General features: G+C 38.5%; 1 protein-coding gene across 4 annotated transcripts in view; it reads right to left on the reverse strand.

The window, feature by feature from the left end:
- The window catches only part of EDEM3 (ER degradation enhancing alpha-mannosidase like protein 3), a 68,846-nt gene extending 49,961 nt beyond the window's left edge, over window positions 1–18,885 (reverse strand). For all 4 annotated transcript variants that reach the window (XM_027611161.2, XM_027611159.2, XM_027611160.2 and 1 more), the window contains exons 1-3: window positions 18,495–18,885; window positions 13,456–13,501; window positions 236–336 (exon numbers count right to left, since the gene is read on the reverse strand). In XM_027611161.2, coding sequence (XP_027466962.1) covers window positions 236–336; window positions 13,456–13,501; window positions 18,495–18,655 — 308 coding nt within the window. In that variant the 5' untranslated portion in view covers window positions 18,656–18,885. The remainder of the gene's footprint in view (window positions 1–235; window positions 337–13,455; window positions 13,502–18,494) is intronic.
- Between the last annotated feature and the right edge of the window lie 995 nt (window positions 18,886–19,880).

The following is a 19,880-nucleotide window of genomic DNA, read 5'->3' on the forward strand; positions in this document are numbered from 1 at the left end:
TTATATACATTTCAAAAGTTATATTCATCTTAGCAACTTAACTTTTCACTGATCTAAGAGGTAAAATGATTTTTTATAAAAGATAATAGAAGGAAATAAGAGTTTAATGTTAATACTTAAAGCAGTCCTTGGTATTTAATCAACCCCCAGAAATACAACTGTATGCTGCATCTAGGAAGTCTACGACTTCGGAAGCCTGAGATGCCACACCATCCACTGTGTTAATAATACTCACTTTCCCAAGGCGTCATCAACATCACCCCGACTTGGCTCCTGGCCTCTAACACGACCTCTACAGGTTAAAGGCATGAGTTCATCAGCTGGGTAAGCATGTTCCTGCAAGGAAAATTATAGTGAGTCACTGAGGAAAATAAAGAGAAAGCAAACATCACCTAGGACACAACCTTCTTGCAGTTATTTTAAAAAAAGTAAGATGGAAGTTAGTCAGAAGTTCTACATTCTTAGTCTATGGGATCTTTTTTTAAAAATTTAGTTATCATGTGGGGCACCTGGGTGGCTCAGTTGTTAAGCGTCTGCCTTCGGCTCAGGTGATGGTCCCAGGGTCCTGGGATCGAGCCCTGCATCCGGCTCCCTGTTTGGCGGGAAGCCTGCTTCTCCCTCTCCCATGCCCCCTGCTTGTGTTCCTGCTCTCGCTATCTCTCTCTCTCTGTCAAATAAATAAATAAATCTTTTTTTTTTAATTTAGTTATAGTGTAATACATGCTTAAGAAAAAAATACTAAAAAACATCTTTAAAAATCTGATAATCTGCTTCTACTCCACCAAATCTCACTCCTCAAAGGTAACTACTGTTAAGACTGGCATTTATGCTTCCAAATTTATCCACATACATTAAAATACAGGCACATACATAATTTACATTTTATTTACAAATAGGTGCTCATGCCATATGCACACATTGCTCTAAAATTTGTTTACTTAGGGGCGCCCGGGTGGCTCAGTCGGTTAAGCGACTGCCTTCGGCTCGGGTCATGATCCTGGAGTCCCGGGATCGAGTCCCACATCGGGCTCCCTGCTCGGTGGGGGGTCTGCTTCTCCCTCTGACCCTCTTCCCTCTTGTACCCTCTATCTCTCATTCTCTCTCTCTCAAATAAATAAAATCTTTAAAAAAAAAATAAATAAATAAAATTTGTTTACTTAAATCACAGTGGGGTTTTTCCATGCTAGAATTTTATAAATGTATTTTTTTAACAAAAAGTGATCATTTACTATTAGCTAATATTACTGAGTACTTACATTCTAAGCACTGTTCTATACAGTTTAGTTCATTTAATTATCACACCTCTGAAACAGATTCAATTATCCCTATTTTACAGATGAGAAAATTGAGGCCAGAGAAGTTAAGTAAGTCCAGACATGCAACTAGTAAATAATGAATCCAGAATTTAAGCCTGACTCTAGAGCCCATGATCATTCATGGTACCTGCTCCTCACAGTATTCCAAAGTACGGATACACTAAAATTTATTCATTTATTCCTCTATTGAGGAACATGTAGATTGAACTCAATTTTTCACTAAACAATGCTACAATGAACATCTATATGCATATATCTTTTGCACATATGCTTGTATTTCTGTAGATTAAATCCCTAGAAATAGACCCAATGGGCCAAAGGTATGGATATTTAATTTCTGATAACTATCAAACTGAAGACACTAACTTACATCCCTACAATACTCTAACATGGGAGATGACCAATGATTTATATTTTGCCCATCACCTGAGTAAAAAAAGGTATCTCAAGTTTTATTATTAATGAGGATAAACATCTTTTTGTATTAGTCATTGCTATTTTTTTTGAAATGTCTGTTTATATATTTTGTCCATTTTCTATTGGTTGTCTTATTGGCCAAGACACTCTATATATTGTGTTTGTTTTATATAGTAAATATATTTCTCCTGTCTTTTGTTAATCTTTCAACTTTGTTTTGGTGCTTTTTACTTTAAGCTTTATTTTTTTTTTAAGATTTTATTTATTTATTTGACAGAGAGAGAGATAGTGAGAGCAGGAGGGAGAAGCAGGCTTCCCACTGGGCAGGGAGCCTAATGCGGGGCTCGATCCCAGCACCCTGGAATCAATGACCCGAGCCGAAGGCAGACGCTTAACAACTGAGCCACCCAGGCGCTCCTACTTTAAGCTTTAAATATGTAGTTAAGTCTATCAGTCTCTTCCTTTATGGCTTCTAGATTTCAGGCATGGTTAAGAAGGCTATCTTGAGCCTCTGAAAACAGCACTCTTATTTTTTTTTATATCTAGAGATTTACTCCATCTGGAATCTAATTTTCTTTATGATGTAAAATAGGGATATAATTGTGTTTGCCCCCCCAAAACAGCCAATTTTCTAAATGCCACTTTTTAAATAACCCATCCTCTCCCTAATTGCTTGAAATGCAGTTTTATTAGTTCAAAATTGTCTACATGTTTCTGTAGCCTCACTTTTGTTCTACAGACCCATCTGCTTGATGGTCTGCTTATTTCCTACTCCTACTGCCCCACAGACCTATTTCCTGCTCCAAACCATTATCTTAATATTCTATCTTTGCACCATACCTTGCTACTTAGTACAGCAACTCACTCCCCCCAATTATTTTTCTTCAAAATTTTCTTAACTACATCTTCAAACTTACCTCTCTGGATAACTTTAAATTTTCTTTAAAATTCCACTGAAATTTTAATTGGAAGAGCCTACTTTGGGGAGAATTGACATCACTACCAACTGAGTCTTCCCATCTAAGAATGTAGTATATCACTACATTAATTCGTATCTTCTTTTAGGAATTTGGTTTCCTTCTATAGGTCTCACACATTTCTTAATAGTTATTAATAGGAATTTTATAGTTTGGGATACTATTTTGAGTGGAATTTTCTATTAAAGATTTATTTATAAGAGAGAGAGCGCACGTGCACATGCACAAAGAGGGAGAGGGAGAGGGGAAGCAGACTTCCTACTGAGCACAGAGCCCTCTGCCAGGCTCGATGCAGGGCTCAATCTCACGACCCTGAGATCATGACCTGAGTGAAACCAAGAGTTGGACGCTTAACTGAGCCACCCAGGGGCCCCTGGAATTTTTTTTTTTTTTTTAAAGAATGACCATGATAGAGTCTTTCTAATCCAGATAATAATGAAACACATGCAAAACTCTTCCCTCCTATTCATTACAAACACACAGAAATGCTGTATCAGTGTCAAATTATTTTAAATACATAGCTGAGCTTAAGAACAAAAAAAAATTCTCAAGTACCAAAAGTGAATAATGGAGTACAGATGAAGCTGCGGTGACAATGACATGGGCATTAGAAATAAAGATAGACTTCGGGGGAATTATGTTAATGCCCAAAGGGTATGAGAGTTGATGCTACTGGTCTTGTATACATGGCCATAAGCCAGAGAAGTAGGTTCTTTAAGTTGGACAGTTGGCTTCAGTGAAACTGGACTGGAACATCCCCACCTACTGGCTACAGGTCTTAACAGAAAAGGACAGAAACAAGAAAGACCTGCTGAACTTTGTATTTTCTTCCCTAGGGGAGAGTCCCTAAAAGATTCCTCTAAAATTAATTATATGATTATGAGAAACACTTAGAGATTAGAATCACTCTGTGCTTATATATTTCAACTTCAGACAATATTCACTGACTCCCTATCAAGAATAATAAGATTAACACACTCACATTGCTCCCCATTCAACTTAAGATTTTTGTCAATTATGTTATTATAGACAGTCTTCACTCTGCCTGGCTTCGCTATATACAAGCTTTTACAACCTAGTTAAATAAACCCTCAACAACACGGCTGTGTATTAACTGCAAGTAAGTGCATAAAACACAAACTTCGGAGCCAGCTCTTCAAGCCACAAGTTACTACGTAAATAACCGACGCTCATCATGCTCAGTGATCAATCACATCACTTCTTTCGAAGTCTGTCAGTGGTTTGATCACCGTGTGTCTAGTCTTTAGTTCATACACAGCAAGTGTGTAGTCTCCCTGTCAGCCTGTGATAGTCACACATGACAGTGTGACAATTCACAAGGATGGATAATCAGAAGAGGAAATCAGCCAACAAGGATGAAAGTTCAGCGAAGAAATGAAAAATGAGGACACTGAAAGTGCAATTCGAACCGAACATAAACAGTGTACAGAACAGCTGGCCAGGGACTACTGACAACACTGACACTCAGAGACTGCAGATGCGCAGCTATAGGAACTGAGTGAGGGCCCAATTAGCTACACAGATGAAGGAAATGGTTGTGACATAAAGGGTGAAGATGTCACAAAGGAACCGATACCTGCAAAAGACTTCCCATTAAAGGAATCCTCAGAGGTATTTCAGGATACAGAGGGAAAACAGTACAATTTTTTCAGCTGATCCAAATTTTGAAAGGAGGATGACAATTCACCGACGCATAGAAAAGATGCGTGCTGTTATCTTGGGTTACGCAACTGAGGTGAAGGCAAGGGAGGCAAGACTATTTGATCTTAATGAGTTTTTGCAAAGAAGTAACACTTTAATTTTCCAAAAGTCTCTAATATTTTGAATATTAGTTTTGCTATTTTAAAATCTCCTCTGTACATTTATAACCATCAGAAAGAGAATTTTCAATGTTTTGACAAAGATTTTAAAAGGTTTGTAACATTTGTATTCTGCTCTGGAACCCTAATTCCCACAGTTGCTAGTATTAGGATTTTACCTAAGTAGAGTCGACGCACACCATTTTTCTAATGGCTTCTCCATTCCTGACTTTTTATTTTGATTCAGCTGTTGGTTGCCTGGACTTTCCTCAGGTACGTTTTTGTTTCTTGGGTTTTTTTGGGTTTTTTTTTTTTTTAAGATTTTATTTATTTATTTGACAGAGAGAGAGATAGTGAGAGCAGGAACACAAGCAGGGGGAGTGGAAGAGGGAGAAGCGGGCTTCCCGCTGAACAGGGAGCCCGACGCGGGGCTCGATCCCAGGACCCTGGGGTCATGACCTGAGCCGAAGGCAGACGCTTAACGACTGAGCCACCCAGGCGCCCCTCTTTCTTGGTTTTAAAAGAGTGTCATCAGTATTGTTATTTCTCTGGTATCCTTGGGTTAGGATGTCTCTTGTCTTACACTTGAAAAATAAAATGAATGTTTATAAAATGCTTGAGACGATTTTCTTTCCTTCAGAAATCTGAAGCTACTGTTCTACAACCTCTTGCATTCACTGAGTATCATTATGGCAAAGTTTCTAAGACTAGTCTGATCCTTCATACCCTGAATGACTTGTACCTCCTATACCTGTATGTTCTTATGATTCTTAATTCTTGAAGTTCAGCAGAAATACTTCCAATTCCATGCCCAGCTCTATCCTACTGCCTCTTACTAACCTCAATTATCTATAGGCCAAATTCACAGCACATTAGCAGCAGAAAAACAGAATAGAGGACAGGTACACTAAACACATGGCTAAACAGAAAAGGAAAGATAAAAAAATAATAATAATGCTAAAGAATACAAAAAGCACTGAAGACTGCACCCCTTCAGATATTTAAAAAAGTTCAGTGCTACATAATGATTCATTTCCTGAGGAAAGGATTCAAGACAACTGTTTATACTATAATTAGAACCCACACGCAGCTACCAAATTCTGAATTGAACATACTGTCATTTTAATATTATATACAATAAGTTCCTAACTTCTTTTTCAGTGTTAATTCCAATTGAACTGTGATTTCCCAGAATGCATATTATTTTTTATTGCTTAAGTTTTATATTTAACACATCTAAACAACACTTAGAAGTAATTCAAAAAAAGTGGTATTTTTTCAACTTGCTGATGTATTTTGAAACTTTGAAACTTTGTAAGATACCATTCAAATGTTAATTTGATCGTAAAGAATTCCTTAGTATCTAAACCACCACCGCTTAGAACACTTTATACTATTCCCAGGGTTTTGCAAAAACATACACATGCACAAACACCTCTGTCTGAAATTAAATATGAAACTCAAACCCTAGGCTTATCTAGATAAGAAAAATATTAATAACAATTACAAAAAGAATAATCAAATAAGGGAACTTTGAACAAGATGTAAAAATGTTTTATGCTCTGTTACTTCAAGATTAAGGATAAAACGAAACTACAGCCTTTTCTTTGGGTTAACCACAAAGTGAACTACAGTTGGGTTTGCATAAATCTGGAGCAATGCCTACGTGGCAAATAAACAGCCATATTACACTTCAAATATCCTGTTTATTTGAGGTACAGTAAAACTTTCTCTTCACAATGTATTGCCAGAACGAGGGATAAGTAATTCATATTGCTATGACTCAGAACCACAAAACACATTTAATAATTATCACTCAGAAATAAAACTCAGGTGATAAAAAGAGTCCTATACAAATTAAGTAGAACATGTGCCTAGCTAAAAGCAAGAGCAAATGCATAAAACAACAAAGCAGACTCCTATTTCTGGTAGAAATTGACACTATGATTCTAAAATTTACACAGAAATGCAAAGAACCGGGGCGCCTGCGGTGGCTCTTTGCCTCAGGTCATGATCTCAGGGTCCTGGGATGGAGCCCCATGTCGGGCTCCCTGCTCAGTGGAGAGTCTGCTTCTCCCTCTCCCTCTCCCCGTGCCCCTCCACCCTATACATGTGCGTGTGTCACGTATGCACACCCGCTCTCCAAGAAAATCTTAAAAAAAAAAAAAAAAAAGAAATGCAAAGAACCTAGAATATCAAAAACAATCTTGAAAAAGAACAATGCTGAAAGACTTACACTGCCTGATTTCACAACTTAATATCACACTTAAGCCAGTGTGATAGTATACATATAGATATTCAGATCAATGGGGAAAAAAATACAGTCTGGAAACAGACCCATGCATAGATGGTTAACTAATTTTACACAGGTACCAAAGTAATTCAGTGGTAAGAGGATATTTTCAACAAAGACTGCTGGAATAGTTGGTATCCACATAGAAAAAAATATAAATCAACCTTTACCTCATTCTATATATAAACATTAACACAAAATGAGTGATGATCTAAATGAACAGGCTAAGATTATAAAACACCTGGAAGAAAACAAGAAAATATTTGTGGCCTGGGCTAGGGAAATATTTTTTAGGTAGTATATAAAAGATAGGAATCATAAAAAAGAATAAATTGGATTTGATCACAGTTTAAAACATTTGCCTTCAAAAGACACTGTTAAGAAAATTAAAAGGCAAAGCACAGATAGGGAGAAAATCCCTGTGATATGGGATATATGTGATTAAGGACTGATATCCAGAATATATAACTCTTATGACTCAGCAATAAGAGGACAAATGACCTGATTTTAAAATAGACAAGAGATTTGAGTAGGCTTCACTAAAAAGAAGATATACTAAGCACACAGAAAGATTTTCAACATCACTGGTTATTGGGAAAGTCGAATTAAAGTCACAACAAAATGCCATTATATATCCATTAGAATAGCTAAAATTAAAAAGACCAAAAATACCAAGTACTGGAGAAGATGTGGCATAACTGAAACTCTTATACATTGCTGGTGTGGAATACAAAATGTTACAGACACTTCAGGGAAGTTTTGCAGTTTATCATAAAGTTAAACTTATCCTTCCCATATAACCTAACAATCCCATTCTTAGTTAGGAAATACATGAAAATGTATGTCCATGTAAAAATCTGCATTCACAGCAAATTTTCACAGCAGTCTTTTTAATAATAGCCAAAGACCAGAAACAAGCCAAATACTTACCAATTGGCAAATGGATAAATAAATTGTGTTCTATCAAATCAACTGAATACTACTAAGCAATATATAGGAACTACAATATATCCAACAACATGGCTAAAATCTCAAAACCATCATGTTAAACATAAGAATCTGAATCAAAAAAGACTATATACTGTATGATGCCATTTATATGAAATCCTAAAAAGGAAAAACTATAGTGCCAAAAGCAGTTTACAATGGTTGCCAGGGGTCAGAGGTAGAGAAAAGGAACTGACTGCTACGGAGCATGAGGAAGCATTTTGATGGAAAAGCATGTCATGACTGTGGTGGTAGTTAAACAAATGGAAACACTGTCAAAATTCAGAATCGTGCACTTAAAATTAAAAATTTCTTTGTCAAGGGGCGCCTGGGTGGCTCAGTCATTAAGCGTCTGCCTTCGGCTCAGGTCATGATCCCAGGGTCCTGGGATCAAGCCCCACATCAGGCTCCCTGCTTGGCAGGAAGCCTGCTTCTCCCTCTTCCACTCCCCCTGTTTGTGTTCCTGCTTTCTCCATCTCTCTCTCTGTCAAATAAATAAATAAAATCTTAAAAAAAAGTCTTTGTCAATAAGCTATACCTAATTAAACAGAAAAACTTTGTTCTACTGAGTTAAAATCTTAAACAGAGTATCAAAATGTGATAATAAAATATTACAAGAGGATACTACAGAATTTTTGTCATTTTGGCAAAGTTTTAGGATGCTCTAAAAGTACACACCAAGGAACACTGGTTAAGAAAAGGTAGTCCCACACTCATCCACACAAAAAAAGACACATATAAATTTATAACTTCCCTCCTCCCAGCCATCAGTACCACTTTTTAAGTATTTTATTTACAGAATTACTTTAAAAAAAGATTTTATTTGAGAGAAAGAAAAAGAGTGACAGACAGCATGAGCAGAAATGGCTTTCTTTTTCCCTCAAATAATATGAAATTAGATGTTTGTTTTGGCAATTCTTGTGTGGCCTTATTTAACCTCAGACCATAGCCACTTTAGCGCTTCTGTTAGTATGTTTTTAGTATTTGTGCTGAGGTTACTTTGCAGATTAATTTAGATGACAAAATGACATGTATTGAGGCCACCAAATGCAGAACTGTTTTGGATCTTTGCTTCCTGACCTGATATTTGTCTCCCTGTGTTTTTCCTGTTACTGTAAACAACTCAAACTGTTATAAGCAAAAACTGTTAAGGTAGAGCGTTAAACATTACAAATAAACTTTAAAAGAGTTGGTAAGCACAGTTTCTTTTACCTAGTAGAATCGTACCTAATACCCACTTTCAAGCTTGATTTTGTGAGAGCACAGTTCAAAGAAACAGTAGATTGGTCCTTATTCAAACCAAGGGAAAATGTAACGTCCTTATAGATTTCTAGATTTCTGTAATTTTTCTTAGAATACCTTTTTCTCCCTAAGGTTACTTTCTTTGAACATTTTTTAGTGTGGTAAAAAATATGTATATAAATATATATAATAAAATTTACCATTTTAACCATTTTTAAGTGAACATTTCTCTGGCATTCAGTATATTCACCATGTTGGGTAACCATTACCAACGATCTCCAGAACATTTTCATATTCCCCATTTGAAACTCTGTACCTAATGTTTTCTTTTTGATTGTTCATCAGAAAGTAGTTCTGGGGGTGCCTGGGTGGCTCAGTCTGTTAAGCATCTGCCTTCAGCTCAGGTCATGATCCCAGGGTCCTGGGATCAAGCCCTGCATCGGGCTCCTTGCTCAGCAGGGAGCCTGCTTCTCCCTCTGCCCCTCTCTCTGCTCTGTGGATAAGTTGCAGTCTGATCAAGGCCAGAGATCTGTCAAGCATAGTTGTTATAATGTTAATATTTAAGCCAATTAATTGATAAAACCAGAAAATTCCTGGATATAACAAAGGATGGCAGTGTTGGAGTGCCCTACCTAAAGCTGGCAGGGCATTGTTATTGAAAAATAGCACTGGGGCACCTGGGTGGCTCAGTCGTTAAGCCTCTGCCTTCCGTTCAGGTCATGATCCCAGGGTCCTGGGATTGAGCCCCACATCGGGCTCCCGGCTCGGCGGGAAGCCTGCTTCTCCTTCTCCCACTCCCCCTGCTTGTGTTCCCTCTCTCGCTGTCTCTCTCTCTGTCAAATAAATAAATAAAATCTTAAAAAAGATAGCATTTACAGAACTTGGAGAATCAAAAACAAAAAGGTAAGGTGAAAAAATAAGCTCAAAGGGTACATGCCTAGAACAGAAAAAATGTGTTTTAAAGAAGTTGTATGTACAATCCAAGGAACGAGTTCTGAGTTAAGAGCCTAGATGAAGCTTAGGAGGGCAATTTCAATCTCAGGCAGAAAATGGATAATGACAGCAGCAGTAAACTCTTATATAGTGCTTCCTATTTGCTGGACACTAGTTCCACACACTTGAATTATATTAACTTGTTCAATCCTTACAACAGCAGTGTGGGGCAGGCAAACCATTTTCGAGAGATGAAACAGGTTCAGGGAGATTAGGTAACTTTCTCATTGCAACCCAGGGGGTAGGTGGCACAGCTAGCTCAGGGTGTCCTGTTCCATTTCCAGACTTCTTGCTTGCTCTTAATATTATATTGCCATCTTTGGAAAACCACTGTTCTCCTAGGAACCAAGAAAGTTAAAAGGAATCGCTCTAAATGTACACTAGAATGGAGAGTAATATTTAGAAGGACTAGTGAGAAATTAAAAGCTTTCAACACTTATTAAAAGCCCACCATGTGCCAGGTATTTACATTTCAGCATAGTAGGCAACCGACTACAAGAAAAGAAGCAGACTTACAGATCCCAAAACTCACCATAAACTTGTATCTTTCATGAAGTTTGTTAGATGGTTTCTTTGAATTTAACAGGCAATAATATATCATAATAATCAAATGCAAAAAAAAATCACTATTTGATTACATCTTCACAAGAATTCAATTCAGTTCTTTTAAAAAAATTTATTTTTTTTAAAGATTTTATTTATTTCAAGAGACAGAGAGAAAGAGAGAGAGCACAAGCAGGGGGAGAGGTAGAGACAGAAGGGGAGAGAAAGAATCTTAAGCAGACCCCACACTCAGCACGAAGCCCCATGCAGGGCTTGATCTCATGACCTGAGTTGAAATCAAGAGTCGGACGCTTAACCAACTGAGCCACCTGGGTGCCCCTCTTTAAAAACATTTAATAAGTGTGTGTGTACCAGGCATGATTTCAGGCACAAGACATATAAAAGATGAATTTATTAAAAATTAAATAAAATGATCCCTGTTCTCGAGACGCCTGGGTGGCTCAGTCAGTTAAGCGTCTGCCTTCAGCTCAGGTCATGATCTCAGGGTCCTGGGATCCAGTCCATCCCACAATGGGCTCCTTGCTCAGCAGGAAGCTTGCTTCTCCCTCTGCCTGCTGCTCCCCCTGCTTGTGCTCTCTCTGACAAATAAATAAAATCTTTTAAAAATAAAAAGTAAAATAAATAAAATGATCCCTGTTCTCAACAATCTTACAAGCTACAACAGCCCTTTACAATTATGTCCATTTTACATAAGATAGTGCTCAAAGGGGTTAAATGATCTCTTTAGGGTCCAAGCTATTAAATAAACAAGACAGAATTTGAACTCAAACCCATCTAACTCCAAAACCTATACACTTCTGTTCTACAGCAAGCTAATACTGTTTCTGAGTATAGTAACCGGAAAAAATTTTTCAAGTGACTTCAAATGACAAATACAGAGCACCTGGTTTCTGCTTAATATTTTAGAACTGTTTCAGGTTAGTTCCGAACTTGAAAAAGGGAAGTGAGAATTCCAGACTATATTTTGGGTTACAATCTTCACATACTGAGCATAGCACAAGTACATTGCAAGAGTCACTTGTGTTGTAAAATAGTTGAACATTTAAAAATATGTACTGCAGTGGATTGCAGATGGGTGATGGAGCCTGACATCGGACTCCCTGCTCGGCAGGGAGTCTGTTTCTCTGTCTCCCTTTGTCCCTCCCCGCCCCAAATGAATAAATAAAATCTTTTTAAAATTAATTAATTAATTAAGATACTGTGCTTTATAAAGAGAGGATCCTATTTACAGTGAAATATACTGAACTGATCCAGTTATTTACCTTTTATTCAACTTTGGAAGCAAAAGTATGCATTTATGAGATGGCTCAGGTTTGAGGGTATAGCATGGATCCACGTGGCCACCACAAAACTATTAGCCTAGATCTGTTCAGTTATGCTTGGCCCAAATGGAATTAACCAACCAGAGATAAATAATTTTATCAATTACAAAATGAATACATTAAAAATGAAATTTTAAGGGGCACAGTGGCACAGTTGGTTAAGCATCTGCCTTCAGCTCAGGTCATGATCTCAGGGTCCTGGGATTGAGCCCTGAGTGGAGTCAGGTTCCCTGCTCAGCAGGGAGTCTGCTTCTCCCTCTCCCTTTGCCCCTCCCCACAACCTGCATTCTCTTGCTTGCTCCCTTCTGTGTCAAATAAAATTTTTTTTAAAAATCTCAAAAAAAAAAAACAGTAAAAGAACACATAAAGTGTGTACACTTAGATGTTTATAAAGATGTTAATATATGAAGATATTTGGGTAATATATAATGAAAAATGGATTCACAGAATCAGTTGAAATATACTTAAAGCAGAATCAATTAAAGTTAGTTCTCTGCTAAACTCTTCCCAACTATATTTTATAGGCTTTCATCATAAAAGAAAATCTGCTGACATATTTTAAAATGTAAAAACATTTTAAAATGTAAAAAACTAAAAACAGATTTTAAAATGTAAAAACGTATAAAATTCATAAGAATTCTCAAAATAATTTGATTACTCTTTTCAAAATTACAGAAATTTACACAGAAAATTTTCTTTGAACTCTAAAATTTGCTGCTAGTTCACCTTTTTAGAAATTCAACCTTTTTTTCCTGGAGTCTAAGGTCATTTTATTAAGGGGCATGAGGCAGGGAGAAACAGGTGGCAGCTACAACCCCCCCAGCCCTACCATCCCCTAAGTGGCTCCCTGTACTATGGGGGGATTAAATTTTTAATTGTGGTAAAAAACATGTAACATAAAATTTACCATTTTTAACATTTTTAAGTTCAGCAGCATTAAGTATATTCACTGTTGAGCAAGAGATCTCCGTAACTTTCTCATCTTGCAAAATTGAAGGTGCTATTTCATCCCAAGTGAACATTAAGACATTTTAAAACAATACAGATCAGTGTATCTAGAAAGCAGAATATATTCAAATCAAAGCCCACTATGAAGACATAACTTGGACAGAAACTAGGTCATATTTTGTCTCTTTTCAGCAATGGTTTTCTTTGTAGAATATATAAAGCAATATTATAAACAGTATTTTTAATTAAGAGCATTTCCCCAAAGGCTGGAGACATCTTATTCATGTACATCCACAATATCTAGCTATATAAATCACTCACATTGCTGATAGCATCAAAGGAAAGATACTTAAATACCAAGTTTCATAATCTAAAGCAATTTCGTAGCTATCCAATAAACTCCTCTAAGAACCAATTACCAGAAACACTCTGTTAGCTTACGCTTGCGCTGTTTTTCTAAAAAATTCCGTTAAAAAAAAATGTGCTATTAATTCAGGTTTCAAAATCTGCAGCTGACTATGTTTATATAATAATCCGCTCACATAAATGATGTGTAAAGATAAGCCTTCTACTTACCATATAGTTACCATAAGCATGATCAAACATCTCCAGTACTTGATTCCTAATTTTAAAAGAGCAGAAATGGAAAAAAGTTAAGAACATTCTATTTATTTTTCTAAAAAAGTTAATGCTCCTTCATAAACATACACCAATAAAAAAAAAGAAAAAATTAGTTAGAAAAGACATAGACAGACTCAAGAATTACACCAGTGTTAGACAAGCTTTCATGAACCACATAGCGCTGGGCCAAACTTTTACTATTCCTAGCAATCTATGTAAAATTCACCTTATGTTTCCCAAGAAAATTGATAAATGATGCATGCCATGCAGAGAGAAGGAAATCTGATGCTGAAAAACAATTATCTCTTAATAAAATTATTCAACATATCTGTCTTAAAAGGAAGAATATAGCTGGAGACTCCCAAAAGAAGTAATTATTGTTACTGTTTATTGCTTATACTATATATTCTATCAAGAGAAGGGTGGGTATGTAATGGTATGAAATAACAGCACTCTAACAAGCTTCTATCTTTCATTTTAAATCAAATCACTAATGCTTAGTTTAATATACATTTATTAATGTTTGTTCACACTTTCAAAAGATACCATTTTGATTTTATGATGTACTCTCTTCTTTAAAAAACTGTCAGAAGTCAAATAAGTAATATTCATCTCTAAAATGAGAAGAGATTTGTGTGTTTTGGTTATCTGTTTCTTAAAATCCCCAAGATGACTATTTAAAATGGAGATTTCTGATCCCCACACCAGATTTACTAAGTCAAAATCTGTATTGTCTGGACCAACAAATCGGTCTTTCAGTTCAACACTCTCAAGTTTGGGGCTTGAGGACTACACGAAAAACTACAAAGTTAATGTTATGGTTAGACAAGGCCAAATATCTCAATAATTAGCAAGGGAAAAATAGTTCAACAATCTTCTATTAACACTTACTATTGTTCCCAAAGTTCCAGTCACTAATAGCAAGAATTGAAGAAAGTGTTAGAGAAAATGGCTGGGTATAATTTTATTTTACGTCCTGTTATACTGATTGCAATTGTCATTTTAAAAACCGTAATCATGGATGATGAAATACTGGTAATAATAAAGCTAGCATACAGAAAAGAACTAATTTCCAGATCCTGGCTATAATGACCAGCAAAATCAACTACATTCAAACTTGTATACTGAATAAAGTCCTGACACACTTTTTATGAATAATCATTTAAAAATAATCATTATAAACAAGATCTTGTCACTTTGCTAAAACACTGATTCTTTATATATGTACATATATGATAGACTATGGATCAAGTTATCTCAGAAAACTATAAAGTATCTTAAAGAAATCTTCCACACATTTATTAAAATTGCAGATGATAAAGATCTCTCCTATTAGCTAATGAACAACCAAAAACAATGTTAAAATTTTTTCAAGCACTGATATCAATAAATGGAATATGGAAATTCTTTTTCCTTTCACTGAAATGGAATCAACACAAGATTATTGCCAAGAAATAGGAATTCCTCTAACTGGTAATGGCAGTGCCTAGACATGCGCATTACAGATAACATAAGCTTTAACTTGTTAACCCAAACTTCATAAGCATTCAATTTTCATCATTATGAATAAATCACAATTGCATATGAGGACACATAATTTTCCAAACCTTACACTTTTGTAGCATATGACCATCAAATATCGTAACACATACTTCAAAGTGGAGATATTTAATATCCAGTTGAACACTCTCTCTCCTAGTTAAACATGTAAGTCCTCACAGTCATACTTGAATACAGAATGGTAGCTTACTCTATTAAACAGAAAAAAATGTCTCTGTGAAGTTTTATTTCTATTCAGCAAGTGAACAGAAATGTACTGGAAATCAGATCCATAGTTCAAAAATTGTCTTTTTAATTATCTTAAAATAATTTTTATAAGTCAGCTTTTTCTAAAACTACATTGCCTGTCAATGTCCTACAGAAATTGGATGGCTTTATACTTTTTTTTTAAAATGAAAAGATAACATTAACAACTGCTGTAACATTTAAACCACAAAGACAAAAAATGTAATCCAAGAAGAGTAAGACTACATATGACCAAGTAAAAAATTCCATAAACTATAAACTGCAAGCAACTGAGCAACTGCTCACAACTTGTGATAATTCCAGTCTTTATCATCAGTTTGGTTTGGGGGGATAGGAAAAGGGATGGGGCATTTTAGGCTTTTTATCATAAATCATTATTTGGGCTTTTAAAAAAATTGCACAGGTAAACCTAACTCAGTTTCCCGAAAATTTCTAAAGGGGAAACCAGCAAGCAATTGTGTATTTGTGGTTTATAGCTCCAGACTCTTACTCTCAAAATTTAAACTGACAGTTCAAGCCACTCTGGTTGAACTTTTCCAGTTAAAAATTAATTTTAGTCAAAAATGACTTAACTAATGACTTTTCTTCAAATAAAAATTTTTAATAAAAAAAAAGAGGAGGGCGCCTGGGTGGCTCAGTTGGTTAAGCGACTGCCTTCGGCTCAGGTCATGATCCTGGAGTCCCGGGATCGAGTCCCACATAGGGCTCCCTGCTCAGTGGGGAGTCTGCTTCTCCCTCTGACCCTCTTCCCTCTAGTGCTCTCTATCTCTCATTCTCTCTCTCAAATAAATAAAATCGTTTTTAAAAAAATTAAAAAAAAAAAGAGGAGTGGTAGTCAAATAAGATACTTTCTATCCTTAACAGACTTGAAGCTTCTCTTTCCAAGTCTGAAGAAGTGCAACATAGCGGAGAGAACATCAGCTCTGAGGTCATACAGACCTGGTTTTGAATACTGACTCCATCATTTACTAGCTCTGAGTTTGAACAAGTTGACCTTGAGTTTCAATTTCCTCACCTGCTTAATGGAGATCACCTCCACCTCATTAACAGGGAGGATTAGAGAGTAAAGTGTGTAAAGTGCCTGGCACAGAGCAGAGCATTCATTAAAACGGTTATCAATGACACATTGAATTCATAGAGAAAATTTAAGATACTTATTAAGAGTTTACTGATAATTTTCTTTGGGTAGCTGATTTTTTTTCCATCAGGCATCTTTTATTGTTACATTATTTAAAAACTAATACAATCCTCTTGCAATAATTTAAACATAAGGAAGTATATGAAATAAAACCTGATGGTTCCATCTCACCTCCATCCTAACCCAGGGGTAATCATCTTTCCATGTTTTTCTGAACTTAGACAATTTCTTTTCTGCTTTTAAAAGAACATGGGATGGGGTGCCTGGGTGGCTCAGGGATGGGGTGCCTGGGTGGCTCAGTCGTTAAGTGTCTGCCTTCGGCTCAGGTCATGATCCCAGGGTCCTGGGATGGAGCCCCGCATCACTCCCTGCTCCGCGGGAAGCCGGCTTCTCCCTCTCCACTCCCCCTGTTTGTGTTCCCTTTCTCTGTGTGTGTCTCTCTCTGTCAAATAAATACATAAAATCTTAAAAAAAAAAAGAACATGGGATGGTGGGGCACCTGGGTGGCTCAGTGGGCTAAGTGTCTGCCTTCGGCTCAGGTCATGATCCGGGAGTCCTAGGATCCAGCCCCACATCTCACTCCCTGATCAGCAGGGAGCCTGCCACTCCCTCTGCCCTTCTCCCTGCTCATGCTCTCTCTCACTGGCTCTCTCTCTCAAATAAAAATCTTAAAAAAGAGAGAGAGAGAGAACATGGAATGGCACTAAACATATTATTCTACAACTTGCATTTTTTTTTTTGTCTTGGGAATGTATCCTGGATAGCCTTCCAATGATCTACCTCCTCCCTAATGTCTGAATATTATTCCACAATACGGATGCTCCAAGGAACAGTTCCATTCTTTCAAAATGCACATCCTAAAAAAAAAAAAAAAAGAAAATGCACATCCTTGTACACCTATCTCTACATCAATAGCGCTTGTATTTCTGTAGGATTGATTCCCTGAGACGGGATTAATGAATCAAAGAGTACACACAATTTAAATTGTAGGAGATACTGTCAATAAGTTACAGCAATTTACACTCCCACCAAGTCTTTTCTCACACTTCGACTAGTCAGTACTCTGTGTTTTGTACTTACTAATCTTTTTTTAAGATTTTATTTTTAAGTCATCTCTACACCCAACGTGGGGCTCGAATTTACAACCCTGAGATCAAGAGTCACAGGCTCTACTGACTGAACCAGCCAGGCGCCCCTGTACTTATTAATCTGATGGCAAAAACAGCTATCTCATTGTTTTAATCTGCATCTCTCACATTTAAGAGGTTGAGTAACTTTTCATGTTTATTGACCATTTGCATTTCCTCTTGAGTGAATTAACTCTTCATGCTCTTTGCTCATTTTCTTACTGGTTCTTGGCTTTTTTCTTATTCATTTGTGGGACCTAGCATATATTAGGAATATTAACTCCCAATTAAATGCTGTAAATATAAGTGATAATTTTACGACACTTTCAAAATTGATAAAACTTTGAGTAAAGTGAACAGGTATACTTGAGGCTTCTGAATAATACCATTAAATACTGTTCTATTAGAAAATGCAGCGCAAGAAAACATTGCAAGGAAATGGTAAATGTGTAAAGTTCAAATTCCAATGAACGCCCCCTTTTCCGTAACAGGTGTAAAGACTATTTCCTTAACTACTGTGAGATCAGCCAACATTTTCCCAGCTAGGAACTCACTAGTGCAAGAAATCTAACCGTGTCTCCCACTAAAGACAATCGCAGGACTCTGACTTGTAGTAGCACGGGCTGTAGCCCCCTTCACGGGCCACTGACATGGCAGCTGCGTTGACACACGGCGGACGGCCTCAAGGAGCCTGCACATGTCACCGACGGCCCAGGCGGCACCCCGACAGTCCCTCGAGGTCGCACTGCAGGCGACGGCCCCCACCTTCCCGGACTCTGTCCTCCCCGTCAGGGTCCTCGTGGGGCAACAGCCATCCCAATCGCGACAGGAGAGGCCACTGCGCGCCCGGGTCGCAATGACAGGCACCTCGCCTGTGGTCCGACCCCTGAGGAAACCCACCCGAGGCTGCCAAGCACCCTTACCCAAGCTTCTGTCTCTCCTCCCTACTCATGGGCGCGGCACCCGCCGTCCACACGGACGTGGCCGACACCAGGCAGAACGCGGCCGTCGCCGCCACCAGGCTCCATGGCGCTCGCTGGGGGACCGAGGACCCACAGCCCCGGCCGCCGCCGGCTTCGCTCATGGCCCCACGGTTCCGCGCACGCGCAGCGGCTACGCCGGGCCGGTGGGACACATTGTCGGACGCCGGTGGCAAGGGGGCTGCGAGCCGTGCCGAGGGCGGGATGCGGAGCTACGCGAGCGGCAGCCGTCGCCGATCTGCTTCCCGAAACCACCGAGCCGGTCTCCAGCGCCAGCGCTGCCACCGCCCTCCGCCCTCAGCGGCCCCGAGCACCTCCCCCAGCTTTCCGGTGTCGTAGTCTAGGAAACCGCCTCCCCCAACGCTACTTCCGGGTAGGGCCCAAGGCGTTGAGGCTCAGGACCAATGGGGACAGGATCGGAGAGGGGCTGGCTCCGGGGAAAGGAGAGGGCATTGGTCGAGAGAAGTGAGACGTGGACAAAAGGCGGGACTGGGGAGGGACCTCTGGCTTCGGCCCGCCTCCGACCCGTGAACTTGCGACCCGAAGACTACAAGTCCCAGCGTGCACTGCTTCCCCCGGCGGGCTCGCAATCCGACTCAGCCTGGCTAAATTTCCACTCAGGGTGGGCGCGCTGCACCCTGGGACGTGTGGTCGTCTGAGGGTCACGGGCGGTGCCGGAGATCCCGCTTTCCGCTGCGTCTTGCAGCCAGTCCTTGCACCGGGACTGTCAGCTACAGAGTCCTGGGGAAGCTGTCAACTATTTATCCCTCTTCCTGCGCTTGACGCTCCCCCGAGGGCTGGCAAAATGAGGCTCACACGTCCCCAGTTCGGTGCTACACGCTTTAGGGACTAGTGTTGGGGTTGTCTTCTCTCGGGGAGATTACAGAACGGTAACAGCAAAAATGACTTGACCTTTGACTTAATGTGCTAAGAGTTTTACTTGCGTTCTCTCCTGCACACTTCTCAACTCTTAAGAAGTAAGTACCGTCATTCCCACTTTGCAAATGAGGAAACCGACGCTGAAGAGGTTGGGTAACAAGTCCTCGTTACACTGCTGGCATTAGATGCCCAACCAGCGTCTATGACTCAGGAGTCCTTGCATGTAACCGCATCCGCAAGGATTAAAGAGGACACGTACTTGATTAATAATAGTTCTCTAAAAAGCTCAATGTAAGGAGAGTAGAGTGAGCTGCAAAGAAAAATTATTGAAGAAAATTGGAACTTGCGATTTATTTTGATCATTGAGTCCCACATTAACTATTGGTAAAATAAGGAGTAAGTTCCTCTTGAAAAAAAAAAAAAACACGTTTGTGTGTGTGTGTGATAATT

The sequence above is a fragment of the Zalophus californianus genome, chromosome 10 (genome assembly GCF_009762305.2).
Source record: "Zalophus californianus isolate mZalCal1 chromosome 10, mZalCal1.pri.v2, whole genome shotgun sequence".
Lineage (NCBI taxonomy): Eukaryota > Metazoa > Chordata > Mammalia > Carnivora > Otariidae > Zalophus > Zalophus californianus.